At 41.4% G+C, this 27,419-nt stretch overlaps 5 protein-coding genes across 5 annotated transcripts in view; all 5 read right to left on the bottom strand.

The window, feature by feature from the left end:
- Positions 1–4,812: 4,812 nt before the first annotated feature.
- On the bottom strand, positions 4,813–6,243 carry LOC144538081 (E3 ubiquitin-protein ligase TRIM21-like). Its single transcript, XM_078281923.1, has one exon. The coding sequence runs from the start codon at positions 6,241–6,243 to the stop codon at positions 4,813–4,815; it is 1,431 nt and encodes a 476-aa protein (XP_078138049.1).
- A 3,561-nt stretch (positions 6,244–9,804) lies between these two features.
- The window catches only part of LOC144538098 (E3 ubiquitin-protein ligase TRIM39-like), a 109,200-nt gene continuing 91,585 nt past the window's right edge, over positions 9,805–27,419 (bottom strand). The window contains exon 2 of the mRNA XM_078281968.1: positions 9,805–10,341. The gene's annotated coding sequence lies outside the window, so the exon portion shown is untranslated. The remainder of the gene's footprint in view (positions 10,342–27,419) is intronic.
- On the bottom strand, positions 10,340–12,031 carry LOC144538097 (E3 ubiquitin-protein ligase TRIM21-like). Its single transcript, XM_078281967.1, has one exon. It carries the CDS (start codon positions 12,029–12,031, stop codon positions 10,409–10,411), a length of 1,623 nt encoding a protein of 540 aa, XP_078138093.1. The 3' UTR covers positions 10,340–10,408.
- On the bottom strand, positions 18,173–19,600 carry LOC144538080 (E3 ubiquitin-protein ligase TRIM21-like). The gene is made up of 2 exons (XM_078281922.1): positions 18,984–19,600; positions 18,173–18,806 (listed from the first exon to the last, which is right to left on the bottom strand). The coding sequence occupies exons 1-2, from the start codon at positions 19,598–19,600 to the stop codon at positions 18,173–18,175; spliced, it is 1,251 nt and encodes a 416-aa protein (XP_078138048.1).
- LOC144538131 (E3 ubiquitin-protein ligase TRIM39-like) lies at positions 24,783–26,459 on the bottom strand. The gene has a single exon (XM_078282197.1). The coding sequence runs from the start codon at positions 26,457–26,459 to the stop codon at positions 24,837–24,839; it is 1,623 nt and encodes a 540-aa protein (XP_078138323.1). The 3' UTR covers positions 24,783–24,836.

The raw sequence follows: 27,419 nt of genomic DNA, 5'->3' as shown, positions 1-27,419 counted from the left end.
AACGACCAGGCTCGTCAGATGTCATTCGAGGCATATCCATTCAAAGTAACTCGTGATACCTTTTCATATCTCGGTGTGTTGGTCACTCGTAGATACAGAGATCTATTCAGTCATAACTTGAAGCCAGCCCTGGAAAAGGCCAAGCAGGACCTTACCCGTTGGTCAACGCTTCCTATATCACTAGCTGGTAGAATTAACTCTGTCAAGATGACAATCATGCCCAGGTTTTTATTTTTATTTCAAACAGTGCCTGTTTTCAACCCAAAGTCCTTTTTTAAGGAGTTAGATAAGTGTATTTCTACCTTTATCTGGAATAAGACTATACCTCGGATAAGGAAAGCATATCTAGAGAGACAGAAAGAGGAGGGAGGTATAGGGCTACCAAATTTCCTAAAATACTATTGGGCAGCCAACATTCATAAGTTATTATACTGGATCTCTGCATCCTATGAGAGGGGTGGAACAGTGTGGGCCGAGATGGAGCAACATTCCTGTTACCCTGTGTCCTTATCTTCTGTATTGTGTGCCCCACTACCACTTAGTAAACGACACCTGACAAGTAACCCCATTGTGAACGGCTCACTTAGAATATGGTCCCAGTTCAGAATCCATTTTGAACACAGGCCTTGCCCTCTCTCCCAATTACAGCAAATGCACTTTTTCCACCCTCACTCATAGACGCTGCATTTAAGCTATGGTACCGGAATGGACTTAAGCGGGTAAAGGATCTTTTTAAGGACATTTGTTCATGTCCTTTGACCAATTATTAAGAGGATTCAATATCCCACGCTCACACTTTTTCAGATATCTACAGGTCCATGCCTTTGTTAGAAAACATTTCCCTTCATTTCCATCGCTCCCACCTGGTGGCTGGATAGAGGAGTGCCTGGATTGGACTCCTGAGCATTGGGGAGTTGTGAGCAGGCTGTATGGGGTTATTCAAATGATCGCCTCTCCATCCCTTAATCACCCCAAAGTGTTATGGGAGGAAGACTTTGGTTGTGAGCTCTTGGATGTAGCCTGGCAACTTGCTATTGAGAGAATACATCCAACCTCGATTTGCATCAGACATGGTTTACTTCAATTCAAGGTATACCATAGACTGCATCTCTCTAAGAGCAGGCTTGCCAGAATATATCCAGATGTAGATCCAACGTGTCATCAGGCCACAGCCACCCTACACCATATGTTCTAGTCATGCCCAGCATTGGCTCCATTTTAGGCTGCCATCTTTGAGACATTCTCTTATATTTGTAATAAGGACATCATCCTGGTAACCTTGATCTCTCTATGTCCTGAATACCTCCAACTAGCTGCTGCCTTTTCTCCTCAACCTGCTCCCTGTCACTCAGATTTGTATCATACCACCTTCTGACAGGCTTCTCTAGAACTGTTGGTATAGCTTCCTCATCTATGTGAAACCTTTTCCCTGCTAGCTTCCCCTTAACAATGAATATGCTCCTTGACTTGTTGGGTCATCCTAGACCAATTTATGTTATCATTCAATTTATTCAGCAGCCTTTTTGTACAAGGAGCTGTAGTCGTTACAGTAGTCATATCATCCATACATGTCCCCTTCCACCCACTTTGATGCCCTAATAATTACCTCCATTGCCATAGTGAAAGCTAGGGGAGAAATGGTGCACTCTGCCATAATTCCAGTCTCAAGCTGCTGCCAGGCTGTAGGAAGCTCTGTTATTGGGAAGCACATCTGAATATCTTGAAAGTATGCTCTTACCTAAAGAAAGACCCTAAAGAAATCAAAAGCCTCCCACAATAGATTATGTGGTACAGAGCCAAATGCATTAGCAAGGTCCAAAGATACCACATGAAGATCTCTCTTCTCTTGCTTAGCTGACTGAATTTGGTGCCAAATCATGGTTGCATGCTCTAAGCACCCGAAAAAACCTGGTATTCCGGCTTTTTGCACGGTTGTGCCAATTAACCTCTTCCTTTCCAAGTAATTTTACAGCCTCTGTGCCACCACACTAAATAAAATGTTCCCTTTTACATTAAGGAGGCAAATAGGCCGAAACTGATTTATATCTATTGCTTTTCTCTTTGGGAATAAGAATCCCTCCTGCTCTATGCCATGATCTAGAAATAAACTGCTTTTTCCACGCTAGCTTGATTCATTTCCATAGATATCTCAATACATCTGGTGTGCTTTTATACTCAGTAAGGGACACCATTAGGCCTGGGGCTGATGAAGCCCTTGCATGCCTTACCACCTTTTGCACCTCACTTCACTTGGTGGGCTGACATCTACTTGATCATCTATTGCCCCAATGGGTGTGATGTCTGGGGGCGGCCCTGACTCTCTACCCTTCTCCCTATCTGTATCTATCTGTATCACCTTTTCTAAGTGGTCTTCTGGCTCCTGCCACTCTTGTCTTTATTAAATAGGGTCTTAACAAATTTGTATGAATCTTTATAAAATGCTATCCTAGCTTGTTCTTTCTTTCTTCTGTTTTTCCTATGATTTTCTGCTCTCTTTAAAGCTGCTAAATGATTCCCTAGTGCTGACTGAAGGACACTGATGCTCTTTCTCGCTGTTGCTAACCTTCCTCCATCGCCTCCTAAGCTGCCTCCTTTCTTGGATAAGTCTATCAATCTCCTGCTGTCGCCTAGACTTAACTGGTTCTGAAACTACTTTCTTCCTTTTCCCATGAATACCAAACCATGCTACCCTGTAATCATAAATAATATCTCCCAGTTTCTCTAGCTTCTTCTCTGCTGTTCCTCTAAGTTTATCAAATCTGTGTTGACAACTTCCCATTCCCTCTTCTCTGCAGCCCAACGCCATCTTTAAGGGTTTTATCACGACTATAATGATGAGTGCGGTGGATTTGTTATGAAGTTGACTGTGTTCATATTTATGAATATGGAGATGAGATTGATTACACTGACAATTATTAAATATTAAGAATTAGTAATAATGATGGTGCTGATATTATCTATTCCAATGATAATGTTGTTAATGCTGATAGCAATGATAATTATGAAGATTATGGGTCTAACTATAGTATTTTGTGCCTTTCTGGTTGTTGGTATGTGGCGACAGTTTCTTTTATTTTTGCAAAACAGACACACACACATTATACATTAATTCACAAGGAAAGACAGCACAAAAATACAAGGAATGAAAGATGTTGCATCAACATTGTCTATCTTTGTATTTCATGTGTTTCTCTATATTTCTCTGTGCCATTATGTTTATTGTTTGCTATCTTGCTTTGCTGTGCTTTTAGTTTCTGACAAACATTTCCTGTGTTTCTCTCTACCAGATGATCCAGCCTGTATTTTCCTCTGGGTCTCGATGGCTATATAGGTAAGGTCTCACCTGTGTTCAGCTGACGGCCTGATGAAGACCATGCTGCTCCAAACATGTTGGCTTGTTTAATCTTCCTGTTGGTTTAGCCATGCTGATAAAGGCTTTTTAAATTACTGGACACTCCTTAGCTCTCCTCTTTTTCACTTTAAGACTGCCTGAAACGCCAGTGGAGTCTCTTTTTGGACTTCTTTTTCTCTACTAATAGCGAAAATCAAGTTATATTGCACATATTGAAATCTTGCCGGTACAAACTGAAAAACGGGAAGTTTTCAAGTTTGTGTTATCGCTCTCTGTTTAAACACAGTAAATATTATCTGCTGTACTCACCTCTAGTTCTGTTTTCTTTGGAGAGAAACAGAGAGACTTTTCTCGACTGCAGCAATGTTGTCGTTTTGAGTTACTTTCACTTTCTATTCCGCAACGTGACGCTGAAACTCTCCTCTGTTTCCAGTGTCGCTCCGCCTTTTACTGCAGTTACATTAGTAATGTTTTGTTGCCAGATTCAGCTTTGATCACGATTACAATAACATACTTTTTACAGGAGATAAATTTAATTCATATCTCTCGTTTGAATTATAGTTTAAAACTCACTGTCATATCATCATATCATATTCTATAGAGGGCTTTCAGCTGGTGGATGCTGCCCTCTGGCGGCCATATTGGAGGTCCACAGCTCATGGCAACAATGGCTGAGAATAGCTGATTGTGTTTCTAATCTTATGATTTGGCGTCTCATCAGTGTGGAATAGACCAGATTCATTTCTGTGCTCTAACTGCCAATTACCTTTAGAACAATAACATTTTTCAAGCTTTGATATCAGTCAAATGTTAAATAATTTAAGCATTCTGGTAAATAGCAGTCATGTGACCATACAAGTGTGTTCCATTTGTTTTTATTCATTCAAAAAGAATCTTTAAATGTGAGAAACAAATTGCAGAATTACTTCTTATTCATAAACTGCTCTTCAGTAATTGTGTCAACATACAAAGCTCAGAATATGTACAATGATCTGACAATAATAACACATTTTTAATTTATCACCTAGACATTTTTAAGTGATTTTAGCAAATGACTCTGATTTCTGATATGACATTACTGTGTAGAGTTATTATATTAGAATAGATTAGATTACATTTCAACGATCCTTGTGGGGAAATAAATCTTTTGCAGCAGTAAATTATAGGATACATGGAAAAAAAAAATTCAGAATATAAATGAGAAAAGATTAGCTGTTTTATCCAGAATCTGTAGTCAAACCTTTACTGTATTTAACTTTAACAAACATTGTTTTTTTAGGACAACATTAATTTTGTCAAGAAGTAGAAAGTTATAGTGTTTTTTTATTACAGTTCTTCAACATTAAAATGACTTTACAGTTACCTGAAAAAATAGGAAAACATATATACTTCTCTTGAATATATAAATGTGTTATCTTAAATATTAAGGAATCCTATCTGAGAAAAAACTAATGATTAGTCTAATCTGTGTGACTGACAGGAGAGATGATCAGAGGGGCGGAGTTTTTACCACCATCATTAAGACCGGGATCGAAGATTGGGTAGAGTTTCTCAGTGAAGGTGCAGCCAGTAAAGGAGTAGATAAGAGCTGCAGCATCTACGTCAAAAAAGGAGACCAGACCCTCCTCATAATCCACAAACACCCCCACCTTCTGAGGCTTCGATTTCACAGACAGGAGGAGACGAGGGCCAGCAAGAGCTTCGTACTTATTTCCATTCCTCAAACATACAATCCAGTAGCCATTCTTGGGACTCACTGTGATTCCTCCCTTCCTGTTGATCGACCCTCTGGCCACTCCTAAACCCCACCAAGTCTTCCCTTTAACCTGAACCTCGTAGTAAAATCTTCCTGAAGAGAAGCTCTGCTTTCCTAAGACACAGGTCCAAGAAGAAAATCTCTCTGGGTTGTCTGGGAGATTCTTCTTTACATCACCATGATTTACTTGTTTCCCATCATCAGACAGGATGAGAGCGGGATTTGCTGTATCAGGATCCAGAGTCACATCCACTGCATACTGCTGGACCCTCTTCAGCTCAACATCAGCACTCAGCTTCTTCTTCTCTTTCCTGAGAGTCTCCTCCAGCTGAGCCACAGCTCTCCTCACAGTCCCCTCATATGATGAGCGATGGACACTGACCTCTGTCCAGTCCTTGGTGTGTGGAGGAGTGTTCAGGGATGGGAGGCTTTGGAGGAGGTGGAGGTGGTCTTCAGTGCGTGAGAGCTGCTCCACCTCAGCGGTTCTCTTCATCAGCTCAGAGATTTCCTGTTCCAGCTCTTTGATGAAGCCTTCAGCCTGTTTCTCTGTTGTTTTCTGCTTCTCTTGGATCGTCTCAATGAGCTCAGCCTGGCCTCTCTCCACAGACTGCATCAGAGCGGTGAAGACCCGCACACTGTCTGCTATCTCTCTGTCTGCATCTTCCTCGCTGAGCTCTACTGAGTCTTTGATCTCCTGAATCTTCAGTCGTCTCTCCTGGATCATCTTCCCCAGCTCAGCCTTCTTTCCTTCATATTCTTCCATCAGAGGGACAAATTGATGTGACTTGTGGTCGGACTTCAGGGCCTTCAGTTTGGTCCCAGTGCAGACGTCACAGGGAACTTCTCCTGGTTTGGCACATCGTTGGTCTGGGCAGCTGCTGGCTTTCATCTGAGCTGACTTTCTGAACTGAGCAGCCATCTCAGATATGAAAGTATTGACCCGCAGCAGAGGTCTTCTGTCAAAAACCTCTTTACACATGGGACACTGGCACTGGACACTAATATCCCAGTGCTGTGTGATGCAGGTTTTGCAGAAGCTGTGTCCACATGGTATGGAGACTGGATCAGTGAACACATCCAGACAGATGGAGCACAGAAACTGCTCTTCAGATAGGAGACTGCTGGCAGCGGACATATCTAGACACCGAGACCTAAAGTGAAAGTGTGAAATAACAACATTGTTATACAGAACTCCTCAATGATAATAGCTTAAATAAATATCAAAGTTGAATTACTGGAACTATAGCAAACATAAAAATATAGCTGCATGGCAGCAATGAAACTGATCCCACTGCATTGGTCAATAACTGCCATTTTTTGACCGATTCTTGAGCTACTTCCAAACAAAATAAGAGAAGTATAAGAAACCTGCATACCAAATTTGGTGTCATTCTGACTTGTGGTTCATGATGAAAAGAAGATTTTTGAAGGTATTTTAAAAAATTCTAAATGACGGGAAAAATGAATTAGGCAGACTTTATGGCTCCTCGAGGGAAAATTGTTCAGCATGATTATCTGCAGAACACATCTCTACAACTAACAGAACGGTGGGGCTGATCCTTAGACTTTGGGACCTTCTTATATCGCCCCCTATGGGCCAATTGGTGGTATTTTTTGTATTCCAGCAGCGGTTGAACGGGACTATCTATATTCCAAAAAGGACAAAAATGTATCAATGTATGGACGAGTTATTACACAAAATACCGGGGGAAAAATAGGAATTCCAGCAATTACAATAGGGTTCCACAAAAAAGAAAGGAAAAAAGGGAAAACACTGGGGGCTATACTGGTAAATGAGTTATGTGAAATAAACACATTGTTCAACAATGGGAAAAGTATAAGCAGAAAAAAAGAAGTCTAAGAAGGGACTCCACTGGCGTTCAAGGTGGTCTTAAAGTGAAAAAGAGGAAGGCTAAAGAGTTTCCAATCATTATAAAAGCCTTTATTAGCATTTCTAGAGACACTGGTTGGATTAATGACAATGCACTTAGCTTCTTACGAGTTGAACACCCCACTATTCTACTTACTTCCTAAAATACACAAAGAACCTAGGGACAACCCGTCTATTTTATCTGGCAGTGGTACTCTCACCGAACCTGCATCTCAATATATTGACTTTTTAATTAAACCATATGTGCAAAACCCCCCCTCCTATATTCAGGACAAAATCACTGGCCTCTATAATCTCCAATCAGACTTCCTGGTTCCCATGAACGTGGAGAGCCTATACTAACATCGTTTATCATGAGGGCGTGTCTGCTTTGGAACACTTCTTGTCTGATTGGGTAGATATCCAGTTTTTACTGTCTTCAACTGACTGGATCATTCAATAATGTCTTTATCTTTAGGGACAAGATTTACTAACAGAAGACTGGTGTTCCAATGGGCTCATGTCTTTCCTATGCTTGTTTGTATCAGTTTGAAATCCTCTTAGGAATACTTTTTATTACTGTATTTATTACTTTCTGTGGTCGGTACATTGATGATACTTTCTTGATATTCTAAATTACTGGACTTTCATAAATATTTAAACTCTAAAAACAAGTTTCTTTGAGCTTCCTTTCATGAGAAGATCGTTCTCTCCAAGACAACTTGGGAAGAAGTTTCTCCACAAAGTCACAAATATCGACTTGGTGTTCCTTGTTGACAATCGAAGGCATCGAACACATGAAGCCTCTGTCAGAGGTGGAAATAGGCGACAAAAACTTCATCACAGTGAGATTTTTGGATCCATTCTTTTTGATGCTGTCAGTTTTACCGGTCTAAATGATCACATTCATTTCACATATTTCTTGTCAATTTTCCCACAAGTGATTTATCAAGACTATAATGATGAGTGTGGTGGATTTGTTATCAAGTTGACTATGTTCATATTCATGGAGATAGTAGAGACAATATTGATTACAATCACAATTATTACTTATTAAGTATTAGTAATAATGATGGTGCTGATATTATGGATTATATTTACAATGATGTTAATTCTGATATGATAATTATGAAGATTATGGGTCTAAGGTATTTTGTGCCTTTCTGGTTGTTGCTATGTGGCCACAGTTTGTCTATTGTGTTTCTTTTTTTATTGCAAAACAGACACATACACATTATACATTAATTCACAAGGAAAGACAGCACAAGAATACAAGGAATTAAACATGTTGTATTAACAATGTCTATTGTATTTCCTTATATTTCATGTGTTTCATGTGTATATTTGTCTGTGCCATTATGTTTATTGTTATCTTGCTTTGCTGTGCTTTTAGTTTCTGACAAACATTTCCTGTGTTTCTCTCTACCAGATGATCCAGCCTGTATTTTCCTCTGGGTCTCGATGGCTATATAGGTAAGGCCTCACCTGTGTTCAGCTGACGGCCTGATGAAGACCATGCTGCTCCAAACATGTTGGCTTTTTTAATCTTCCTGTTGGTTTAGCCATGCTGATAAAGGCTTTTTAAATTACTGGACACTCCTTAGCTCTCCTCTTTTTCACTTTAAGCCAGTGGAGTCTCTTTTTGGACTTCTTTTTCTCTACTAATAGCGAAAATCATTTTCAAAGTTATATTGCGTTTCATTGAAATCTTGCCGGTACAAACTGAAAAACGGGAAGTTTTCAAGTTTGTGTTATCGCTCTCTGTTTAAACACAGTAAATATTATCTGCTGTACTCACCTCTAGTTCTGTTTTCTTTGGAGAGAAACAGAGAGACTTTTCTCGACTGCAGCAACGTTGTCGTTTTGAGTTACTTTCACTTTCTATTCCGCAACGTGACGCTGAAACTCTCCTCTGTTTCCAGTGTCGCTCCGCCTTTTACTGCAGTTACATTAGTAATGTTTTGTTGCCAGATTCAGTTTTGATCACGATTACAATAATATACTTTTTACAGGAGATAAATTTAATTCATATCTCTCGTTTGAATTATAGTTTAAAACTCACTGTCATATCATCATATCATATTCTATAGAGGGCTTTCAGCTGGTGGATGCTGCCCTCTGGCGGCCATATTGGAGGTCCACAGTTCATGGCAACAATGGCTGACAACAGCTGATTGTGTTTCTAATCTTATGATTTGGCGTCTCATCAGTGTGGAATAGACCAGATTCATTTCTGTGCTCTAACTGCCAATTACCTTTAGAACAATAACATTTTTCAAGCTTTGATATCAGTCAAATGTTAAATAATTTAAGCATTCTGGTAAATAGCAGTCATGTGACCATACAAGTTTGTTCCATCTGTTTTTATTCATTTAAACAAATAAAATTTTTAAATGTGAGAAACAAATTGCAGAATTACTTCTTATTCATAAACTGCTTTTCAGTAATTGTGTCAACATACAAAGCTCAGAATATGTACAATGATCTGACAATAATAACACATTTTTTAATTTATCACCTAGACATGTTTGTAGCAAATGCTTCTGATATTTCTGATATGACATTACTGTGCAGAGTTATTATATTAGAATAGATTACATTAAACTTGAATGTGCCCTGTGGGGAAAATAATCTGTTGCAGCAGTAAATTGTAATAGGATACACAAAAAAAACAGGATATAAATGAGAAAAGAGCATTAACCATTTTAACGAGAATATGTAGTCAAACCTTTACTGTATTTAACTTTTACAGACCTTGTTTTTGTAATGACAAGACATTTTTTTGCCCAGAAGTAGAAAGTTATAAAGTGTTTTTTTCTTGTTTTATTACAATTCTTCAAGACTAAAATGACTTAGGTCACCTGAAAAAATAGGAATACTTCTGTTAAGAATCACAAGTCATCACCCTCCTTATCGTCCCCAATCACCGCTCCCACCTCCATGTTTCACCTCTCTTGGTGTCCTGGGATGTGAAGCCACTCCCAAGAAGTTATATAACTCCCACCTGGTAGCCTGAGATGCCTTTCCCTCCAGGCTTCACTCCGAACTGTGTTGTGTATTTCACAAATGTAAGAGGAGGATTATGAACTTTTGATTAGTGCCACCATGTGATATTCAGTTAATATTTCATTATTTGGTTTAATGTTTAATTTGTGTTATTGTGTTTAGATCCCTATCAATAGTCAGCATTGAAGAGACTACTTGAATTTGCTTGATTTTTTACATAGACAAAAGCATCCATCCAATGTATTCATCATGATTCCACAATAAACTGTTGAACAGCTCCTTGATCCCTGTGCTTCAATGTGCATCCCAGTCCAGACGTTCTTCTGTGAACTAGCGCCAAAATTGTATTTTTTTCCACTTCCATTGAATATGTAAATATGTTATCTTAAAAATAAATGAATCCTGAGACAAACTAATGACTAGTCTATTCTTTGTGATTGACAGGAGAGATGATCAGAGGGGTGGAGTTTTTACCACCATCATGAGAATAAAGTCCAAAGAATGGGTAGAGTTTCTCAGTGAAGGTGCAGCCAGTAAAGGAGTAGATAAGAGCTGCAGCATCTACGTCATGAAAGGAGACCAGACCCTCCTCATAATCCACAAACACCCCCACCTTCTGAAGCTTCGATTTCACAGAGAGGAGGACAGGAGGGTCAGTATTAGCTTCATATTTATTGCCATTCCTCAACCATACAGACCAGTAGCCATTCTTGGGACTCACTGTGATTAGTCCCTTCCTGTTGATCGACCCTCTGGCCACTCCTAAACCCCACCAAGTCTTCCCTTTAACCTGAACCTCGTAGTAAAATCTTCCTGAAGAGAAGCTCTGCTTTCCTAAAACACGGGGACAAACAGAAAATCTCTCTGGGTTGTCTGGGAGATTCTTCTTTACATCACCATGATTTACTTGTTTCCCATCATCAGACAGGATGAGTTCAGGATGTGCTGTATCAGGATCCAGAGTCATATCCACTGCATACTGCTGGACCCTCTTCAGCTCAACATCAGCACACAGCTTCTCCATCTCTTTCCTGAGAGTCTCCTCCAGCTGAGCCACAGCTCTCCTCACAGTCCCCTCATATGATGAGCGATGGACACTGACCTCTGTCCAGTCCTTGGTGTGTGGAGGAGTGTTCAGGGATGGGAAGCTTTGGAGGAGGTGGAGGTGGTCTTCAGTGCGTGAGAGCTGCTCCACCTCAGCGGTTCTCTTCATCAGCTCAGAGATTTCCTGTTCCAGCTCTTTGATGAAGCCTTCAGCCTGTTTCTCTGTTGTTTTCTGCTTCTCTTGGATCGTCTCAATGAGCTCAGCCTGGCCTCTCTCCACAGACTGCATCAGAGCGGTGAAGACCCGCACACTGTCTGCTATCTCTCTGTCTGCATCTTCCTCGCTGAGCTCTACTGAGTGTTTGATCTCCTGAATCTTCAGTCGTCTCTCCTGGATCATCTTCCCCAGCTCAGCCTTCTTTCCTTCATATTCTTCCATCAGAGGAATAATTTGATGTGACTTGTGGTCTAACTCGGTGCAGAACTGACATACATATATCTGGTCCGTCTTGCAGAACAGCTCCAGCGGTCTGTCATGCTTCTTACACATCCTGCCTTCCAGGTCCTCCACAGGATCGATCAGCTTATGTTTTTTCAGGCCAGTCATTCTCTGATGAGGCTCCAGGTGAGTCTCACAGTAGGAGGCCAGACACACCAGGCAGGACTTCAGGGCCTTCAGTTTGGTCCCAGTGCAGACGTCACAGGGAACTTCTCCTGGTTTGGCACATCGTTGGTCTGGGCAGCTGCTGGCTTTCATCTGAGCTGACTTTCTGAACTGAGCAGCCATCTCAGATATGAAAGTATTGACATACAGCTCAGGTCTTGTGTTGAAAAGCTTTTTACACATGGGACACTGGCACTGGACACTAACATCCCAGTGTAGTGTGATGCAGTTTTTGCAGAAGTTGTGTCCACATGGTATGGAGACTGGATCAGTGAACATATCCAGACAGATGGAGCACAGAAACTGCTCTTCAGACAGGAGACTGCTGGCAGCAGACATATCTAGATACTGAGACCTAAAGTGAAAGTGTGAAATAACAACATTGTTATACAGAAATCTTAAATGATAATAGATTAAAAATATATTAAAGTTGGATTATTGGAACAATAGGAAACGAAAAAGGGAAAAACACTGGGGGCTCTAGTGGTAAATGACTTTTGTGAAATGAACATGTTGCTAATAAAAATCATAACTAATGTTCTGGCTAATAGACTGGAGTCAGTCATGCATAAAGTAATAAACCCCGATCAGACCGGCTTTATTACTAGACGGCAACTTTTTCGTAATTTACGGAGGCTATTTACTGTTCTTTACTCTTCGGTAGTCTCACCTACAGCAGAAGTTCTAGTTTCCATAGATGCCCACAAAGCATTTGATCGAATTGAATATGAGTACCTTTTCACAACTCTGGAGAAGTTTGGTTTTGGCCCCACTTTTTGTTCCTGGATAAGGGTTCTCTATGCTACACCCCAGGCCTCAGTTCGTACCAATAAGACATATCTCAATATTTCCCTCTACACAGAGGGACTAGACAGGGCTGTCCACTGAGCCCCCTTCTGTTTGATCTCACCATCGAGCCACTCACGGTTGCCCTTAGGGGCGCTGGGGGCCTGGCAGGTATAAATAGGGGTGGGCAAAACCACAAGTTATCCTTGTATGTGGACAACCTCATACTCTATTTATCTGACCTTAGCACCTCAATTCCCAGGGCATTAGAAATTATAACTAACTTTGGAAAGATCTCAGGTGACAAAAATCAACCTTACAAAGAGTGTACTCTTTCCAGTTAACGACCAGGCTCATCAGATGTCATTCGAGGCATATCCATTCAAAGTAACTCGTGATACCTTTTCATATCTCGGTGTGTTGGTCACTCGTAGATACAGAGATCTATTCAGTCATAACTTGAAGCCAGCCCTGGAAAAGGCCAAGCAGGACCTTACCCGTTGGTCAACGCTTCCTATATCACTAGCTGGTAGAATTAACTCTGTCAAGATGACAATCATGCCCAGGGTTTTATTTTTTATTTCAAACAGTGCCTGTTTTCACCCCAAAGTCGTTTTTTAAGGAGTTAGATAAGTGTATTTCTACCTTTATCTGGAATAAGACTATACCTCGGATAAGGAAAGCATATCTAGAGAGACAGAAAGAGGAGGGAGGTTCAGGGCTACCAAATTTCCTAAAATACTATTGGGCAGCCAACATTCATAAGTTATTATACTGGATCTCTGCATCCTATGAGGGGGGTGGAACAGTGTGGGCCGAGATGGAGCAACATTCCTGTTACCCTGTGTCCTTACCTTCTGTATTGTGTGCCCCACTACCACTTAGTAAACGACACCTGACAAGTAACCCCATTTTGAACGGCTCACTTAGAATATGGTCCCAGTTCAGAATCCATTTTGAACACAGGCCTTGCCCTCTCTCCCAATTACAGCAAATGCACTTTTTCCATCCTCACTCATAGACGCTGCATTTAAGCTATGGTACCGGAATGGACTTAAGCGGGTAAAGGATCTTTTTAAGGACATTTGTTCATGTCCTTTGACCAATTATTAAGAGGATTCAATATCCCACGCTCACATTTTTTCAGATATCTACAGGTCCATGCCTTTGTTAGAAAACATTTCCCTTCATTTCCATCGCTCCCACCTGGTGGCTGGATAGAGGAGTGCCTGGATTGGACTCCTGAGCATTGGGGAGTTGTGAGCAGGCTGTATGGGGTTATTCAAATGATCGCCTCTCCATCCCTTAACCACCCCAAAGTGTTATGGGAGGAAGACTTTGGTTGTGAGCTCTTGGATGTAGCCTGGCAACTTGCTATTGAGAGAATACATCCAACCTCGATTTGCATCAGACATGGTTTACTTCAATTCAAGGTATACCATAGACTGCATCTCTCTAAGAGCAGGCTTGCCAGAATATATCCAGATGTAGATCCAACGTGCTCCCGGTGTCATCAGGCCACAGCCACCCTATACCATATGTTCTGGTCATGCCCAGCATTGGCTCCATTTTAGGCTGCCATCTTTGAGACATTCTCTTATATTTGTAATAAGGACATCATCCTGGTAACCTTGATCTCTCTATGTCCTGAGTACCTCCAACTAGCTGCTGCCTTTTCTCCTCAACCTGCTCCCTGTCACTCAGATTTGTATCATACCACCTTCTGACAGGCTTCTCTAGAACTGTTGGTATAGCTTCCTCATCTATGTGAAACCTTGAAAGTATGCTCTTACCTAAAGAAAGACCCTAAAGAAATCAAAAGCCTCCCACAATAGATTATGTGGTACAGAGCCAAATGCATTAGCAAGGTCCAAAGATACCACATGAAGATCTCTCTTCTCTTGCTTAGCTGACTGAATTTGGTGCCAAATCATGGTTGCATGCTCTAAGCACCCGAAAAAACCTGGTATTCCGGCTTTTTGCACGGTTGTGCCAATTAACCTCTTCCTTTCCAAGTAATTTTACAGCCTCTGTGCCACCACACTAAATAAAATGTTCCCTTTTACATTAAGGAGGCAAATAGGCCGAAACTGATTTATATCTATCGTTTTTCTCTTTGGGAATAAGAATCCATCCTGCTCTATGCCATGATCTAGGAATAAACTGCTTTTTCCATGCTAGCTTCATTAGTTCATTAGTTATTCAATACATCTGGTGTGCTTTTATACTCAGTAAGGGACACCATTAGGCCTGGGGCTGATGAAGCCCTTGCATGCCTTACCACCTTTTGCACCTCACTTCACTTGGTGGGCTGACATCTACTTGATCATCTATTGCCCCAATGGGTGTGATGTCTGGGGGCGGCCCTGACTCTCTACCCTTCTCCCTATCTGTATCTATCTGTATCACCTTTTCTAAGTGGTCTTCTGGCTCCTGCCACTCTTGTCTTTATTAAATAGGGTCTTAACAAATTTGTATGAATCTTTATAAAATGCTATCCTAGCTTGTTCTTTCTTTCTTCTGTTTTTCCTATGATTTTCTGCTCTCTTTAAAGCTGCTAAATGATTCCCTAGTGCTGACTGAAGGACACTGATGCTCTTTCTCGCTGTTGCTAACCTTCCTCCATCGCCTCCTAAGCTGCCTCCTTTCTTGGATAAGTCTATCAATCTCCTGCTGTCGCCTAGACTTAACTGGTTCTGAAACTACTTTCTTCCTTTTCCCATGAATACCAAACCATGCTACCCTGTAATCATAAATAATATCTCCCAGTTTCTCTAGCTTCTTCTCTGCTGTTCCTCTAAGTTTATCAAATCTGTGTTGACAACTTCCCATTCCCTCTTCTCTGCAGCCCAACGCCATCTTTAAGGGTTTTATCACGACTATAATGATGAGTGCGGTGGATTTGTTATGAAGTTGACTGTGTTCATATTTATGAATATGGAGATGAGATTGATTACACTGACAATTATTAAATATTAAGAATTAGTAATAATGATGGTGCTGATATTATCTATTCCAATGATAATGTTGTTAATGCTGATAGCAATGATAATTATGAAGATTATGGGTCTAACTATAGTATTTTGTGCCTTTCTGGTTGTTGGTATGTGGCCACAGTTTGTCTATTGTGTTTCTTTTATTTTATGGCAAAACAGACACACACACATTATACATTAATTCACAAGGAAAGACAGCACAAGAATACAAGGAATTAAACATGTTGCATCAACATTGTCTATCTTTGTATTTCATGTGTTTCTGTATATTTCTCTGTGCCATTATGTTTATTGTTATCTTGCTTTGCTGTGCTTTTAGTTTCTGACAAACATTTCCTGTGTTTCTCTCTACCAGATGATCCAGCCTGTATTTTCCTCTGGGTCTCGATGGCTATATAGGTAAGGCCTCACCTGTGTTCAGCTGACGGCCTGATGAAGACCATGCTGCTCCAAACATGTTGGCTTTTTTAATCTTCCTGTTGGTTTAGCCATGCTGATAAAGGCTTTTTAAATTACTGGACACTCCTTATGTTGTGTTTCTTCTCTTACACTAACAGCAATAAAATGATGAGTTGAACCACGAGATACAGTTTAGGGTCTTTACTGTTCAAGTGCAAATTCAATCACAACAGGTATCCCTACGCTGACGTATCACTTAACCTATTTATAGTATACTGACCATTGTATCACTTAACAAAAGTAGTGCCAAATGCCTATTCTAAATACTGAAATAATGTATTCTTTTTCCAAATACATAACACCTTAGCGCTCCTCTTTTTCACTTGAAGACTGCCTGAAACGCCAGTGGAGTCTCTTTTTGGACTTCTTTTTCTCTACTAATAGCGAAAATCATTTTGACAAAGTTATATTGCGTTTCATTGAAATCTTGCCGGTACAAACTGAAAAACGGGAAGTTTTCAGGTTTGTGTTATCGCTCTCTGTTTAAACACAGTAAATATTATCTGCTGTACTCACCTCTAGTTCTGTTTTCTTTGGAGAGAAACAGAGAGACTTTTCTCGACTGCAGCAATGTTGTCGTTTTGAGTTACTTTCACTTTCTATTCCGCAACGTGACGCTGAAACTCTCCTCTGTTTCCAGTGTCGCTCCGCCTTTTACTGCAGTTACATTAGTAATGTTTTGTTGCCAAATTCAGTTTTGATCACGATTACAATAACATACTTTTAACAGAAGATACATTTAATTCATATCTCTTGTTTGAATTATAGTTTAAAACTCACTGTGTGCCATTAGGGGCGGCGGGTGACTTTCTTTCTTGTTGCCTAATTCAGTTTTAAAGAAGACACTGATGATGATGTAGTGTGGAAACGTTTGTCTCTATGTTTTTACACTTTTTTGCAGCACCAAGCATGGCTAAATAAATACCATTAAAGGAATTTTCCTCAGACTTTCTGCAGCTCAACTAAACCCAATCTGATCTAATTCAGTTTTAGACATGATTGTAGTGACATTCCTTTGGCACAAGATCAATTTAATTCACATCTTTCATTTCCCAGTTGTCATCACAGCATCAGTCTGCTGTATTGTCGTCAGTCTTCCTGTGCAGCTGTTCATACAGCAGCACACACCTGAACTCTGTCTTCATCACATCTTCATCATTACAGTGTGAGTGTGTGTGTTGTTGCTTCTTTGATTTGTCGTTCATTCAGAGTGTGATCCTCCTCTCCCGGTGTGTGTGATTCAGGTTTTACACAAGTTGTGTGAATTGTTGAGTCCATCCAGACAGAAAGAACAGAGGAACTGCTCTCTCAACAGCAGACTGCTGACAGAGGACATTTCTGTCACCATCACTTATCATATTCTATAGAGGGCTTTCAGCTGGTGGATGCTGCCCTCTGGCGGCCATATTGGAGGTCCACAGCTCATGGCAACAATGGCTGACAACAGCTGATTGTGTTTCTAATCTTATGATTTGGCGTCTCATCAGTGTGGAATAGACCAGATTCATTTCTGTGCTCTAACTGCCAATTACCTTTAGAACAATAACATTTTTCAAGCTTTGATATCAGTCAAATGTTAAATAATTTAAGCATTCTGGTAAACAGCAGTCATGTGACCATACAAGTGTGTTCCATTTGTTTTTATTCATTCAAAAACAAAAAATCTTTAAATGTGAGAAACAAATTGCAGAATTACTTCTTATTCATAAACTGCTCTTCAGTAATTGTGTCAACATACAAAACTCAGAATATGTACAATGATCTGACAATAATAACACATTTTTAATTTATCACCTAGACATGTTTAAGTGATTTTAACAAATTCTTCTGATTTCTGATATGACATTATTGTGCAGAGTTATTATATTAGAATAGATTAGATTAAACTTTAATGATTCCTGTGGAGAAATTAATCTTTTGCAGTATTAAATTGTAATAGGTTACATAAATAAAAACAGGATATAAATGAGAAAAGAGCATTCACCATTTCAACCAGAATCTGTAGTCAAATGTTTACTGTATTTAACTTTAACACACATAGTTTTTTTATGACATTTATTTTGTCAAGAAGAAGAAAGTTCTAAATTGTTTTTTGTTGTTTTATTACATTTCTTCATCATTAAAATGACTTAAGTTACCTTAAAAAAAGGGAAAACATATATATTTCCCTTGAATATGTAAATGTTTTATTTTAAATATTAATGAATCCTATCTGTGAAAAACTAATGATTAATGATGTCTAATCTGTGTGATTGGCAGGAGAGATGATCAGAGGGGCGGAGTTTCTACCACCATCATTAGTACTGGGACAGAAGAATGGGTAGAGTTTCTCAGTGAAGGTGCAGCCAGTAAAGGAGTAGATAAGAGCTGCAGCATCTACGTCATAAAAGGAGACCAGACCCTCCTCATAATCCACAAACACCCCCACCTTCTGAGGCCTCGATTTCACAGAGAGGAGGAGACGAGGGTCAGCAAAAGCTTTGTACTCATTTCCATTACTCAACCATACAGACCAGTAGCCTTTCTTGGGACTCGGACTGATTCCTCCCTTCCTGTCGATCGACCCTCTGGCCACTCCTAAACCCCACCAAGTCTTCCCTTTAACCTGAACCTCGTAGTAAAATCTTCCTGAAGAGAAGCTCTGCTTTCCTAAAACACGGAAACAATAAGAAAATCTCTCTGGGTTGTCTGGGAGATTCTTCCTTACATCTCCATGATTTACTTGTTTCCCATCATCAGACAGGATGAGAGCGGGATTTGCTGTATCAGGATCCAGAGTCACATCCACTGCATACTGCTGGACCCTCTTCAGCTCAACAGCAAGCAGTTTCTCCATCTCTTTCCTGAGAGTCTCCTCCAGCTGAGCCACAGCTCTCCTCACAGTCCCCTCATATGATGAGCGATGGACACTGACCTCTGTCCAGTCCTTGGTGTGTGGAGGAGTGTTCAGGGATGGGAAGCTTTGGAGGAGGTGGAGGTGGTCTTCAGTGCGTGAGAGCTGCTCCACCTCAGCGGTTCTCTTCATCAGCTCAGAGATTTCCTGTTCCAGCTCTTTGATGAAGCCTTCAGCCTGTTTCTCTGTTGTTTTCTGCTTCTCTTGGATCGTCTCAATGAGCTCAGCCTGGCCTCTCTCCACAGACTGCATCAGAGCGGTGAAGACCCGCACACTGTCTGCTATCTCTCTGTCTGCATCTTCCTCGCTGAGCTCTACTGAGTGTTTGATCTCCTGAATCTTCAGTCGTCTCTCCTGGATCATCTTCCCCAGCTCAGCCTTCTTTCCTTCATATCCTTCCTTCAGAGGGACGAATCGATGTGACTTGTGGTCGGACTTCAGGGCCTTCAGTTTGGTCCCAGTGCAGACGTCACAGGGAACTTCTCCTGGTTTGGCACATCGTTGGTCTGGGCAGCTGCTGGCTTTCATCTGAGCTGACTTTCTGAACTGAGCAGCCATCTCAGATATGAAAGTATTGACATACAGCTCAGGTCTTGTGTTGAAAAGCTTTTTACACATGGGACACTGGCATGGGGCATTAATATCCCAGTGCTGTGTGATGCAGTTTTTGCAGAAGTTGTGTCCACATGGTATGGAGACTGGATCAGTGAACACATCCAGACAGATGGAGCACAGAAACTGCTCTTCAGATAGGAGACAGCTGGCAGCGGACATATCTAGACACTGAGACCTAAAGTGAAAGTGTGAAATAACAACATTGTTATACATAACTGGGAAATATTTATATAAATTATACAACAGGTAGTTCCGACCAAGCAATCTGATTGGTCAACTAGACATTTAGAACGTGATCAAATCAGCATGACAGCACACCTAGCCGTGCTCATCACTAAAAATATTACTATTATACTACATATATTATTATACAATACGGTATATTTAAATATAACTCTGTTCAGCCTTGATGTTACTAGACGCTCTGGCATCCTCCATCAGCTGTGCCGGTGAGTCGGTGACACGGCGCTACTAGCTTAAAAATACATGTGAAGTTCGCGGACGTAGTAGCTAAATCTGTCCATGGAAAAAATATTTTTTTCAGCAGATATCTTAGTTACAACAAGATTGAGCTAGCAAGGCAGTTTTGTGTTTATATGTGTGGTATTTATTCAGTTTGGGAAATCCCACGATCTCTAGAAAGCATTAGCTCAAGTTAGCTGTCTGACTCAACAGGGACTAGAAATCGTCTCTGTTGCTAGGTCGTTGCTAAGGGCCGGCCTACTTGCTGGAGTAGTAACCTAGCTTTCATTACATAGGAGTCTACTGACGTGACTGATTGTTTTCCAGTTATTAGTCAGACCCCATGTAGTTCCAGGGAAACGGAGATAACACTAGCAAAAAGTTTTTTATTTTGAGAGCGAATTGCCCCACAATATGAATACATTTTGATTATATCTTTTATTTTGTTAGTAACCGTTGTATAATCGCAATATTACACTCGAGGGTGTGCTTTACCGTCATTATTGGCACTTCAGTGATGCTTACGGACCGAGGCGCTTACCGCGTCACTGTCGTGCCAATAATAACGGTAAAGCACACCCTCTCGTGTAATACTGTTTAAACATATCACAGTTGGATTATTGGAATATTAGCAAAAGTCATTTTGAGGTATATAGTTAAATTGCACGTCATCGAAAACTTAATTTGACAAGTGTCAGTGTATAATGAACACAGGGAAACATCCTATGTGGATACAGCTCAATTATGTGTCACTGCTCTCTGTTTAAACACAGTAAATATCATCTGCTGTACTCACCTGTGTGCGTCTAAGACTCGGCTGTATTGCTGAGAAAGGCCTGATGAACCTAGTTTTATTTGTCTTTGGAGAGAAAGAGAGACACTTTTCTCGACTGCAGCAGTGCTGTCTCTCTGAGTTACTTTCAGGTTTCACTTCAGCAATGTGACGCTGAAACGTTGCTGTCTTTCCAGCGTTGCTCCTCCTCTTACTACAGGTAAACTTGTATTGTCTTGTTGCCTGAATCATTTTTGGACATGATTATCCAGATTATCCTCCAGACTAGATCACTGTAACAACGTCCTATATGGCATCCCTTCCACCGTCCTCCAAAACTCCCTACATTCAAAAATAATCTCAAAACCCACCTCTTCAAAACTGCCTACAATATCTGACCCCCACTGCTTCTCCACTGCCAAACACTGTTTTTTCAATTCTGTTTTAATATACGTTAATATACGTATATATGTTTACAGAGCACATTTAAAACAACCAGGGTTGACCAAAGTGCTGTACAAGTATTGAAGAAGGAGAATAAATAATAGTAATAAAAAGCAACAGAGGCAATTCAATGTAGTTAAAAATACAAAGGTAGAACACACAATAATTCATACACACGTGCACACACACTTGTGAGACACAGGGCGACGCACAAGCATAAAAACACAGTCGTATCAAGTTGATTCAAAGGCCAAGGAATAAAGGAGGGTTTTAAGGTGTTTTTTAAAAGCGGAGATAGAGGGGGCTCCAGGCTCCTGCTTGTGTCCAAGTAGCTTGTGTGGTCCAAGGATCTCCTCTTTTGATCCACAGCCATCTTGATGCCTTCTCTGCGGCCTCTATGGTGGTCTTGATGGCTTTTCTGCTATGCAGCCCTGTGATGCCAAGGAGCTTGAGGGCCCTGCAGAGAGACCGTCTTGCGAAGCCGCTGCTGCCTACTTCGATGGGCAGACATCGAGCCCTCCATCCTCGGCTCCGGCGCTCGCCTGCCAGGCCCTCGTACTTGGCCCTCCTCCTTTCGTATGCCTCTTCCATCTGGTCTTCCCAGGGAACGGTCAGCTCCAGCAGGACCGCTTGCCTTGTTGTTTCAGACATCAGGACCGCGTCTGGCCTGAGTGTGGTCACTGCGATGGTGTCGGGGAACTTGAGCTGCAACATTAAACGAATATGTTTTGAGATTCTTTTTAAAAGTGCAGAGTGTATCAATGGTTCTCAGATTTTGTGGGAGAGAGTTCCAAAGTTTGGGACCATAGTGACTAAAAGCAGATTCCCCACACTTCAACCGGGTTGAAGGGACCACCAGTGTATTACTACTGGATGATCTGAGGCATCTCGTTGGAACATATCTTACAATCATATTGCTAAGGTATACAGGGGCCAAACCATGAAGACACTTAAAAACTCATAAAATAATCTTAAAATCAATTCTAAAAGATACGGGAGATATTACGTAAGTGATAGAAAGCTGTTTTACAGACATTGCTGATGTGGTTTTTTTAAGCTGAGGTCACCATCAAGAATTACTCCAAGATTCTTTACATGGTTTTTTGCCTTCATGGATGAGGAATCTAGATATACCAGCAAGTCATTTCTCCGCACTTCATTTCCAATAAATGAAGTGCATCATTTCCAAGTATATGCTCCAGGGATCCTCTTCTCACAGTGGGCATGCTGCTGGGCTGGGGAGCATCTTGTAGTCCGATTCGATCAAGAACTTAATCCGGAGTGGTTCAGCCTTCCAGAGCTCTGACCAAGAGATCGTTCAGTCCATCGCTTGCTCCCATCTGATCCACACGCCCTGCTGCTGCATCCCCACCATCCTACTGTACTTTTTCCACTCCTGCTCGCACCTCCTCCTGGACCAGCTGGCGTCTCTCTTTCCCTTGTGCTTTATCGTAGCGAGGTCTTGGGATGCTGCCAAGCCCCGCCCGTCCAGACGCCGCAGATCCCACCGGCACGCTGTGGCACAGCCGTTACCCGGCCTGATCCACCGCCGCCTGGGCCCTCCGCTTCCTCCCAGTCCTCACCACAATGCCAGCCGAGGAGACTTATGGCGTCAGTGGAGTCTCTGTCCAGCAGCGCCTCTCTTGCACGGGTTACCATGAACTCTTCTGTCAGGCTGCTGAAGGGGAGCCGTAGCTTGTTCTTGTGTCCGTACAAGGCGATGCTGCTCAGGCTTCGCGGCAGGCCCAACCACCTGTGCAGGAAGTGGCTGGTCTTCCTCTCGAAGCCCTCGACAGTGGTCATCGGGACCTCGAGGACGGGCAGGGGCCAGAGGAGTCGAGGTAGGAGGCCATGCTGGTAAATCCATGCCTTGAACTTCTCTGGCAGCCCTGATTTGTCCACCGCTGTCAGCCATGCCTCCAACTCACTGCTGGTCGCCTGAGTGCTGCAGTGTCCTTCAGGGTGCAATCGAAAATCTTGCCCAGGCTCTTGACGGGCTTTTCGGTGACTGACGGGATCTGGATACCTCCGAGGGAAAAGCTGAACATGTCAGTCACCTTTCCCCTCTTCACAACCAGGGACCTGGACTTCGCTGGCTTGAAGCTCATCCGTAACATACTCTTGCCACTAGATACATTTAATTAATACTTTTTCTTTTCATTACATTATAAAACTAATTTTCACCCAAACTGTCACCCAGTTTCACTCAAAATGTCACATTTGAGGCAGCAGGTTTTCTAGTGGTTAGAGAGAGCTTCCTTCCACCAGAGGATTCTGGTTCAATCCCCATGACAACAGTTGCCCTAGGGATGGGAGATACTGCTATTTTCAATTCCACATGAAACCAATTACTTTTGGATCCAGTATTGTAGTTGGATCCGGTGGTATCAATTATGATACCAAGTACTTGTCATGAATAATGTCAATTAAAACCACATGATGACCAAAGACATGCAAGCATCATTTTAATGTTTTGTTTAAAACATGTCAAACTCAACAGTGTTTAAACATCACTGTTGTACTGTAAAAATAGTGCAGAATAGCATTGTGTGAGATAAAAGTTCCAACAATTTGAATCAGTTCTGTATGTGTGTGTGTGTGTGAATGTGCACGAGCGTGAGCGCATAAAAAAGCATATTATTATATTTCACCCCTCAATAAATATAATGAAAAATACTAAATTCTTCATCCTCAGTATCGCTCATTTTGATTCTCGACTGGTGTCACAAGTATTGATACTCTGGTATTGATCCGCTCACCCCTAATCTGCCTGCTGAAGTGTCCTTGAGCAAGACACTGCATCCCTACCAGCTCCAGAGGTGCTGCTCTGTAGCTGACCTCTGACCTCTCTGGAAGGAGGAAGGCAAAGATAGAGGGCTTTCAGCTGGTGGATGCTGCCCTCTGGCGGCCATATTGGAGGTCCACAGCTCACGGCAACAATGGCTGACAACAGCTGATTGTGTTTCTAATCTTATGATTTGGCGTCTCATCAGTGTGGAATAGACCAGATTCATTTCTGTGCTCTAACTGCCAATTACCTTTAGAACAATAACATTTTTCAAGCCTTGATATCAGTCAAATGTTAAATAATTTAAGCATTCTGGTCCATTTAAATCCATTTATTTTTATTCATTCAAAAACAAAAATCTTTAAATGTGAGAAACAAACTGCAGAATTACTTATTATTCATAAACTGCTCTTCAGTAATTGTCAACATACAAAGCTCAGAATATGTACAATGATCTGACAATAATAACACATTTTTAATTTATCACCTAGACATGTTTAAGTGATTTTAGCAAATACTTCTGATTTCTGATATGACATTACTGTGTAGAGTTATTAGATCAGAATAGATTAGATTAAACTTTAATGATCCCTGTGGGGAAATTAATCATTTGCAGTATTAAATTGTAATAGGATACATAAAAAAAGGATATAACTGAGAAAAGAGCATTAACCATTTTAACCAGAATCTGTAGTCAAACGTTTACTATATTTAACTTTAACACACATTGTTTTTTTATGACAACACATTCATTTTGCCAAGAAGTAGAAAGCTAAAGTGTTTTTTTGTTGTTTTATTACTATTATTCAACATTAAAATGACTTAAGTTACCTGAAAAAAATAGGAAAACATATATACTTCCCTTGATTATATATAAATGTGTTATCTTAATATCAATGAATCCTATCTGAGAAAAAGTAATGATTAGTCTAATCTGTGTGATTGACAGGAGGGATGATCAGAGGGGCGGAGTTTTCACCATCATAATTAACACAGGGTCTGAAGATTGGGTAGAGTTTCTCAGTGAAGGTGCAGCCAGTAAAGGAGTAGATAAGAGCTGCAGCATCTACGTCATGAAAGGAGACCAGACCCTCCTCATAATCCACAAACACCCCCACCTTCTGAGGCTTCGATTTCACAGAGAGGAGGACAGGAGGGTCAGCAAGAGCTTTGTACTTATTTCCATTTACCATCACTACAGTCCAGTAGCCATTCTTGGGAGTCGGATTGATTCCTCCCTTCCTGTCGATCGACCCTCTGGCCACTCCTAAACCCCACCAAGTCTTCCCTTTAACCTGAACCTCGTAGTAAAATCTTCCTGAAGAGAAGCTCTGCTTTCCTAAAACATTGGCATAACAAGAAAATCTCTCTGGGTTGTCTGGGAGATTCTTCTTTACATCACCATCTTTTACTTGTTTCCCATCATCAGACAGGATGAGATAGGGATGTGCTGTATCAGGATCCAGAGTCACATCCACTGCATACTGCTGGACCCTCTTCAGCTCAGCCTCAACACTCAGCTTCTTCTTCTCTTTCCTGAGAGTCTCCTCCAGCTGAGCCACAGCTCTCCTCACAGTCCCCTCATATGATGAGCGATGGACACTGACCTCTGTCCAGTCCTTGGTGTGTGGAGGAGTGTTCAGGGATGGGAAGCTTTGGAGGAGGTGGAGGTGGTCTTCAGTGCGTGAGAGCTGCTCCACCTCAGCGGTTCTCTTCATCAGCTCAGAGATTTCCTGTTCCAGCTCTTTGATGAAGCCTTCAGCCTGTTTCTCTGTTGTTTTCTGCTTCTCTTGGATCGTCTCAATGAGCTCAGCCTGGCCTCTCTCCACAGACTGCATCAGAGCGGTGAAGACCCGCACACTGTCTGCTATCTCTCTGTCTGCATCTTCCTCGCTGAGCTCTACTGAGTGTTTGATCTCCTGAATCTTCAGTCGTCTCTCCTGGATCATCTTCTCCAGCTCAGCCTTCTTTCCTTCATATCCTTCCTTCAGAGGGACAAAGTGATGTGACTTGTGGTCTGACTCAGTGCAGAACTGACAAACACACATCTGGTCCGTCTTGCAGAACAGCTCCAGCGGTCTGTCATGCTTCTTACACATCCTGCCTTCCAGGTTCTCCACAGGATCGATCAGCTTGTGTCTTTTCAGGCCCGTCATTCTCTGATGAGGTTCCAGGTGAGTCTCACAGTAGGAGGCCAGACACACCAGGCAGGACTTCAGGGCCTTCAGTTTGGTCCCAGTGCAGACGTCACAGGGAACTTCTCCTGGTTTGGCACATCGTTGGTCTGGGCAGCTGCTGGCTTTCATCTGAGCTGACTTTCTGAACTGAGCAGCTATCTCAGATAATAAACTACTGACATGCAGCTCAGGTCTTGTGTTGAAAACCTCTTTACACATGGGACACTGGCACTGGACACTAATATCCCAGTGCTGTGTGATGCAGTTTTTGCAGAAGCTGTGTCCACATGGTATGGAGACTGGATCAGTGAACACATCCAGACAGATGGAGCACAGAAACTGCTCTTCAGATATGAGACAGCTGGCAGCGGACATATCTAGACACTGAGACCTAAAGTGAAAGTGTGAAATAACAACATTGTTATACAGAATTGTGAAATATTTATATAAATTATACAACAGGTAGTTCCGACCAAGCAATCTGATTGGTCAACTAGACATTTAGAACGTGATCAAATCAGCATGACAGCACACCTAGCCGTGCTCATCACTAAAAATATTACTATTATACTACATATATTTTTATACAATACAATATATTTAAATATAACTCTGTTCAGCCTTGATGTTACTAGACGCTCTGGCATCCTCCATCAGCTGTGCCGGTGAGTCGGTGACACGGCGCTACTAGCTTAAAAATACATGTGAAGTTCGCGGACGTAGTAGCTAAATCTGTCCATGGAAAAAATATTTTTTTCAGCAGATATCTTAGTTACAACAAGATTGAGCTAGCAAGAAAGTTTTGTGTTTATATGTGTGGTATTTATTCAGTTTGGGAAATCCCACGATCTCTAGAAAGCATTAGCTCAAGTTAGCTGGCTGACTCAACAGGGACTAGAAATCGTCTCTGTTGCTAGGTCGTTGCTAAGGGCCGGCCTACTTGCTGGAGTAGTAACCTAGCTTTCATTACATAGGAGTCTACTGACGTGACTGATTGGTTTCCAGTTATTAGTCAGACCCCATGTAGTTCCAGGGAAACGGAGATATCACTAGCAAAAAGTTTTTTATTTTGAGAGCGAATTGCCCCACAATATGAATACATTTTGATTAACGTTATATCTTTTATTAGAAAACGGATAGTTCCGGACCTTGATTATGATTGGCTGAGCTGCGTTCGAAGCAGTTTTAAAATACTCTATAAACGCACACCTATGACCGCATCACATCAGTATTACTGCGCCAAACAAATTGTCTGTGTCTGCGTCTGTGTGTTGCTTGGCAACGATTCCGCTAAATGTCGCTGAAGAACTACATTGCTTGGCGAAAGAATGATTA

This window comes from Centroberyx gerrardi, chromosome 24 (assembly GCF_048128805.1).
Source record: "Centroberyx gerrardi isolate f3 chromosome 24, fCenGer3.hap1.cur.20231027, whole genome shotgun sequence".
In the NCBI taxonomy this organism is placed as follows: domain Eukaryota; kingdom Metazoa; phylum Chordata; class Actinopteri; order Beryciformes; family Berycidae; genus Centroberyx; species Centroberyx gerrardi.
The sequence above is the reverse complement of the archived record's forward strand: the minus strand, read 5'-3'. Positions and strand labels throughout refer to the sequence as shown.